The 7,093-nt window shown below is 39.0% G+C and overlaps 2 protein-coding genes across 2 annotated transcripts; one reads left to right on the forward strand and one right to left on the reverse strand.

The window, feature by feature from the left end:
• Window positions 1-164: 164 nt before the first annotated feature.
• On the forward strand, window positions 165-2,600 carry BCR41DRAFT_386830 (TFIIE alpha subunit-domain-containing protein). Its single transcript, XM_022027835.1, has 8 exons — window positions 165-316; window positions 558-653; window positions 825-966; window positions 1,079-1,254; window positions 1,388-1,503; window positions 1,604-1,882; window positions 1,986-2,112; window positions 2,277-2,600. Exons 1-8 carry the CDS (start codon window positions 201-203, stop codon window positions 2,488-2,490), a joined length of 1,266 nt encoding a protein of 421 aa, XP_021881139.1. The 5' UTR covers window positions 165-200; the 3' UTR covers window positions 2,491-2,600.
• Window positions 2,601-2,993: 393 nt separating this feature from the next.
• Window positions 2,994-4,206, reverse strand: BCR41DRAFT_422501 (lactoylglutathione lyase). Its single transcript, XM_022030163.1, has 5 exons — window positions 4,123-4,206; window positions 3,956-4,026; window positions 3,777-3,816; window positions 3,551-3,663; window positions 2,994-3,410 (listed from the first exon to the last, which is right to left on the reverse strand). The coding sequence occupies exons 1-5, from the start codon at window positions 4,159-4,161 to the stop codon at window positions 3,167-3,169; spliced, it is 507 nt and encodes a 168-aa protein (XP_021881140.1). The 5' UTR covers window positions 4,162-4,206; the 3' UTR covers window positions 2,994-3,166.
• Between the last annotated feature and the right edge of the window lie 2,887 nt (window positions 4,207-7,093).

Genomic DNA, 7,093 nt, shown 5'->3' on the forward strand with positions numbered 1-7,093 from the left:
AACTGCCATATATTGCCATATACGAATATATAATCCTCTTGTCTAAAGAAGAAACGCAAACGAATAACAATACTGCGACATTGTGTTATTGGCATCCTCTCTCTCTCTCTCTCTCTCTCTCTTTTTTTTTTTTTTTTTTTTTTTAAAAAAAAAAACCCTCAACTTTCTATTTTTTTTTAAAGTGATTATAAGTTACAAACATGTCAAACTCGCCTGAAGACCAGCAGGTTCTGGACCAATTAGTCTACAGAGTCTGTCGTGCCTTTTACGAACCGAAATATATCGTGGTGATGGATGTGATCAATAAAATGAAGCAGTAAGGGAACCCGAAAAGATCTTTATACATATATATTAGTGGAAAGGCGGGGGGGGGGAAGATCGTGTGAAAAGCAATTTTGTTTCTTGTCTTTAACAGAAATTTATAGGAGAGACAGATGTAGTAACTTTAAACTCAACGGCTTCTATCTATTTTTTCCCTTTATTCTCGAACTTATAAATATAAATATATACTATATCGAATGGACTCGTCTCCACACTCAATCAAATGAATATTCCAGGGTCAAGGATGAAGAATTGGCCGCTACCTTGAAGCTAAACAAGCGTGAGGTTCATAAAATCTGTGGCAAACTCAAGGAAGACCGTTTAATTAAAGAGTAAGCGACCCTTGAAACACTTTTTATTTCTTATTTTATTTTACTTATTTATTTTATTTAATTTTATTTAATTTTTTCTATATTCATATATATACGTGTCAGATATCACGGAACATCTTAAAAAAGCTATTAATAATTACATCCGCAATTTTTTTTTTTTTTTCCGAAAAGCTTGATGAAAATGGAGGCACGGAAACCTGATCAGCGTCCCATTCCAAATACCTACTATTATCTTGATTATAAATTGTTTGTCGATGTAGTCAAGTACAAGATTCACAGGATGGGTAAGGAGCTTGATGCTACTTTGTCCAAGGTAAATAAAAAAGAAAAGAAAAGAAAAAGAAAAACTTCGATAGGCTATAGCATTATCATTTGTTATACATCAGTCTCTAAAGCGAAATATGCTCTAATAAAAACCAACATAGGCCGAGGTAGAAAATGCAGGACTCAAGTGCCCTGCATGTTTAAATGCCTTCGCTGTAGTAGACGTTATGCACCTCCTTGATGAATCAAGTCAAAAGTTCATGTGCCCTAACGACGGATTCATTCTGGATGAAGAAACTGTTGAGGATGATCAGGAAGGACAGGAGGCAAAGACAAAGTATGAATTATAACACTACAATCAAGCTGTCGCTGTTACCCTTACTGTCGCCTTTTTGTTGTTGTTATTACATATACGGTCGCTTCAAATTCTGACAAGGACTGGGCCTTATTTTCATGTTTATTTCCCTAAGACTGCGCGAGAACACGAAGCCAATCGTCGATCTTCTCAAGTTGACAGATAATATTGTGATTGAGCAATACACAGAGAGCATGGCATCCAAGAAGGCTGCTGCACGGACTCATGACGGTAATTTTAATAGAGTCGATCTCGCGCGATCACCATACGTTCAGGAGACGATGCTAAAAGACCCTCATATTTACTTATTATTGCTTTCATATCAAATTAGACGATGATCTGGCGTTCGCAGAGGATGGCGGTCAACAGCAAGGAGAGATCCAAGTGGTATTCCAGGATGATAATGACAAGGCTGCTAAGAAGGCACGTGAAAATGAGGCAAACAAGAAAAGACAACAGAATGCAGTGCCTTTATGGCATGCTTGGTCGACTGTTTCTGGAGAAATGACAACTTTGGGAGCAGCTGCAGCAAAACTTCAAGAATTGCCAGCCGATGGTGCAGATGCAGATGAGAACGAAGATGTAGAAGATGACACAGAACGTGACGATTGTAAGTTCATATAAGATTCATGCTAACTTCTTTTTAATATCTTTTCTCTTCTTTCATAAACACTCACTCACTTTTTTTTTTTTTTTTTTTTTTTCTTCCGTAGACTACAAACAGTACTACGAGAACCTTGCTGTTTCACAGGAACATGCTGATGAAGAATCATTTGAGACGCTGGATACTACTAATGATAATGGCAAGAGGCCACTGGAAGATGGCCAATACAGTTCTGGGTAAGCCATCTTATACTTTCTTTAGCAATCCCATCTGTTACTCAATTTTGCTTCATTATGAAGTAGCGTTGCGATTTAAAATACGTAAGCTAAATAGTTTTTTTCTTTTTCCTATCTTTTCCCTATCTTTTTCTACTTTATTTTTTATTTTATTTTTTTTTTAGAAAACGATATAAAACTGATGACGAGCCACCTGAAGTAGAGGACGGTGGCGAAGAGGAATTGTATGAAGGGGGCGATGATGAGGAACCGTTGCCTGATGTGTATGTTGCAGGTGTCCTTGTTCCACTGCTGGAAGTTACTGAAGAACATCAGAGTCAAATGACGCCGGACGAATACCAAAGGTACTATGATATTTGTCAAAGGTTCCAGGGGTAATTGGTCTCCCCCCCTCCCTCTTCGCTTGCTACTTTGAGTGCTACTCTAGGCCAGTTCAGATGGGGGACTATGGTTTCTGCATCATCGATAATAATAAAGAGCATCAACCCCATAAGAATTAATTATTCGAATGAAATATATAATTATTCGATTATTAGAGTAAGTGAAGTTTTAGGAAATAGCTGATCGAATTTCCATAATATGGAGAAATGAAATAACCATCTCACTCATCTTGAGAGGCCATGGGCAAGTTTGCCTAGCTGATAGTAAATCAACGCCAAAGGCAATCAACGTTTGCACAACTGAGGGTGCATTTAGATAATTGCTACTGCGCTCAAGTAGTCCTACTTGTCAATAGTCATCAGAGGGCAAGGGAAGCGAGGCTATTGTGGGGTACCCACTTCTAACTCGAGTCTCATGTACGTACATGTGCGACAACCCTTAGCTCCTTTTACTACAAACAGGGCATAGGCTTTACGCCATCATTTCTCATGACAACTGACGTTCGCTTCAATGCGTGGTGTTTCAATTGTCTGATCGTAAAATTTTTAATGTGAGAAGATGTGGCTTTCTTTATTGACTTTTTTTTTGTCCACACTGGACCCTAAAAGAGCATCGAAAGATACTTTTAACTGTACAAAAATCGGCTATCCTTGGATCTCTTAGTTCCTTTGTTTTAGTTGTGGCCACGACGGAGGATCTCAACCCAGTAGCCATCAGGGTCAGCAATGAAGGCGATATTCTTCATCTTGCCATCTGTAAGACGCTTGACCCACTTGACTTTGTCACCAAAGCTCTCGAAGCGCTTGCAAGCCTCTTCGATGTCATCGACAACGATGGCGGTGTGTCCGAAGCCACGACCAGGATCCTGATTTCCATTAGCATAGCTGAAATTTGCATCGTCCTCCGTACCCCAGTTACTACCAGTTTTTTTTTTTTTTTTTTTTTTTTTTTTAAAAAAAAAAAAATAGAATGAAGAAGGTTAGAAAGGGTGTTTGATGTCAGCATTATAACGATTCAAGGCATATCTGAGAACCCATTCTTCACGGTTTTTACGCACTGTGTCAGCTCAAGAACGCCAGCACGGTTGGTAACATAGGAGCGACGCTGTTCTTCGGTCTTGCCCTGCAAGCTCGCAAACTCATCATCATTCACGTAAGCTAAGAAGTAGAGCTAGGTTGAGCGTGTAATGACAGCAATAATAATAATAAAAGCATTAGAATTATATTTAGTGAAAGGAAGAAAAAAAAGCTCTTCAAGTTTTTGAGAAATGAACACTTTCTTACAGTGAACTTGCCGCCCTCGTTATCCATCTTGGAAACAAGTCTATTAGTATAAATTTCAGGTAAGTAAAAGAAATTTGCAGTATTCTATCGTGCATCACTTTTTTTTTTTTTTTTTTTTTTTCTCACGATTTAAAAGTAACAAAAAAAGAGGTAAACCGAACCACAAATGTTTTACATACTTCATACCAAGAATCTCCTGGTAAAAGTGAAGCGAGGCTCCTGGATCCTTCACACGGATCATAGTGTGATTCTATTTTATATTGAATTAGGAAAAATAAAATGTGATTACATGTTCTGAAAGAAAAAGAAAAAAAGCTTCTTAGTACAGAAGACACTCTATACTTACGAATTCATAGGTCTTGATGTCAGTGTTGAATTGGCTCATGGTAATGAACGTTGGAAATGGAGAATGTTTGTTGTAAAAAAAAAAAAGAAAGAAAGAAAGAGACAATAATTGCTGGGCTCTTCGTCGTTTTTATCATAACTCTGGCGTCATGACAATAATATCATGTCATGTAATCAGGTTCATTGGCTATGGTTTTCTTGTGTATAATTGAGTTGACATGGTGGCTGATGAATATGAAACTGGGTTCCATTTACGCACTCACCATCATTCAATATTTGTATTTATATTTAAAAATATATCATGAAATACTCTCTTGATCTGAAGTAGTGAAGGTCCTGGACAGCCGATTCAAAAGACAAAAAAAACCTCAGCAGCCATAAAGCCATTTCGTTCCAATCGCTCAGGGGTTGACTTTTCTTGACGTATATTTTTAAATTAAATATTGTAATTATAGGATTATAGGAATATGCAAAAATAAAATATGTATTTCCATGAAAGCCGCCACGGACGCGACTTTTTTTTTTTTTTTTTTTTTTTTTTTTTTTGATATACTTCCGCGTTCGCATTCAATTTATCTGATGCATTGGAAAGATTAATCTGAAGGCGGTTTATCATTATAAACTGTCATTGCCGTTGTCCCCAATACTCCAGTTAACATATAATTGCCAATTATTCATTTGCGCCTTCAAGTCAAGAGACATCATGTCTCGTCTTGCACCAAACTTGATCGCATGCATTATTTTTAGAAAGGATGGTAGTGCAATTACAAGAAACCATCAATCTTATTGCACGATCATTCGTGCCATAATGTTGGATGTGCGGAGATTGACTAGGACAAAGCTTCAAAGTTATGCTGTCACGATCTCTCATAAAGGTGGACACCCAAGATCTATTCTTTCATGGATGGCACTGTCCAGAGAACCTGTCGACCCTCTTTTGGACAGAGAGCAATGTACGATGAGCACAAGCGACAGCATGCGATCGAATATCATAATTTAGTAGCCCCGGGTGTGTCAAGGGCTGACAAGATGATTGCAAGGAAAGGTAAGTAGTTGAAAAACAAGAATAGTAATGGGCTTGAGGACTAGAATAGGTTCAAGGATAGTTTTATTGAAGACTGAGGTTTTCTATATTACAAGTCTACGACATTTATCCTTGAACGTCTGGAGCGGAGACGCGTTCCATAAACTCTAAATAAAGCTTACTCAAAATACTTCCTACAGCCCTCCAAAAAAGTGTCAACATGTCGCCAATTTCATTTGGTCATGATACCTTATAGAGTCCTCGCCAAAAAGTCATAAACTGGATATATTTTTCAGGCTTTTAAATTGAATAGAATACTTCCACTTTTAGACGCAGGAAAAATACGTACAAACTCAAAATTTTAATTTTTACGAGAGCGTTTTCGATTGATAAGAGGCTCGTCCTCAGACTCGCTATCCTCTATCACATTAAACATGCTTCCAGCATCTAGCGTAAGATCCACTATCTCAGGGCCTAGGGTAACAGCTTCAGCTCGCTCTTGATTTAGTACTCTAATGAGTTCTGCATCCCACTCACTATTGTCGACTTTGAAAGTGTCACTAAGGTCCACAATAGGCTCGTTTTCATCAAAAACCTCTTGATAAACCTCTTCGACTATTTCTTCCTGTGCATGACTCCTCTCGTTATAGTATCTCATGCCAATTTTCACAGACTTCTTCCATACAGAGTAAAAGACTTTACACGGAATCTGGGAAAACAAGCTTAGTAGCCTTTTTTCAGCAAGATGGATGTCATTGTCACCATTGCTCTCGAGGCAATTATGTTTTTCACAACTGCCCAGATCTTCTCAATAGGTTGTAGCTCGCAATGGTAGGGTGGAGTCTTGAGGATTTCATGTCCACCATTCTCCTGGGCTATTTTACTGATAGAGAAATACGACTCATCAGGAAGAGCGTTAACCAATTCCATAAGCTCGTTTTTGTTCAGTGCTTTTCCATTTTCCCTTGTTGGAATAACAATCTCCTTGCCCGTGAGCCACTCTTTGATAGTTTTCACAGTGTCGCTCTTGGTTGGTTTCCTGTTTTTCTTGTGAAAGTGATATGAAGCGCCATCAAGATGGATTTTACAAGGGCCAAGTCCCATCTTATTGAGATTCTCACAAAGTCGCTTAAAGATACTATCGAACAAACTAGCGTTGAAGTTTCCATGATAATCGTGATCTGTTGCCACGACCCCTGCATTCCTGATCTCCTCAGGTACGTCATCCCACAGTTCAGCCTCCTGCTCTTGGCCTTTTTTTGATTGAGGCTTTGGTCCCTTTGATGGCCAAACATACACGCTATCATTAACGAATTTGCCTTCAACCTTTTTAGCAGCTTCATCATAATATACAATGAAGGCTGCAAATATAACCATGATTGGTTTCCTTCCTGCATCGTTAATGACACCACCGCCACTTTGCACCCAACGTCTTGCTGCAGCATGGTCAATGTGGCAGTAAGACTCGTCCAAGAAGACCTCTGGAGTCCTAGGCACCCAACTGCCGTCTACTAGTTTTAAATTCTTAAGACGGCGCTTCAGGTAAGTAGCTCGGAAGGCAATATTCTCCTTGGAGTCGTGCAAAAAGTTCTGTCGGATCCCTTTGCCCCAATACAGTCCCATTTTACGGAGGTCGCGAGTGATTGATCTTGCTGATCTGTCGATTTCAAAGTCTTCTTTCAGTTGGTTTGCAATTAAACCCGCAGAATTAGGAGTCCCGCTCTTGTTTGATTCAACTATGATATTCAGCACCTTCGAGTTTAAATCCTTGTCCGCTTCTTTTTTAGGGCGTCCAGTTCTTCCTCGCCCTGTCATTTCGACGATGCCTGTTTGTGCATATTTAATTGCTGCCACACAAGTGTTTCTCCCTACACCCATCAGAATCGAAAGGTCCATTGCTCTGTTGTCTGTCTTCTTAAACCAGTCTTGGACTGCTGGTGGCGCATTC

The sequence above is a fragment of the Lobosporangium transversale genome (assembly GCF_002105155.1).
Source record: "Lobosporangium transversale strain NRRL 3116 chromosome Unknown BCR41scaffold_20, whole genome shotgun sequence".
Lineage (NCBI taxonomy): Eukaryota > Fungi > Mortierellomycota > Mortierellomycetes > Mortierellales > Mortierellaceae > Lobosporangium > Lobosporangium transversale.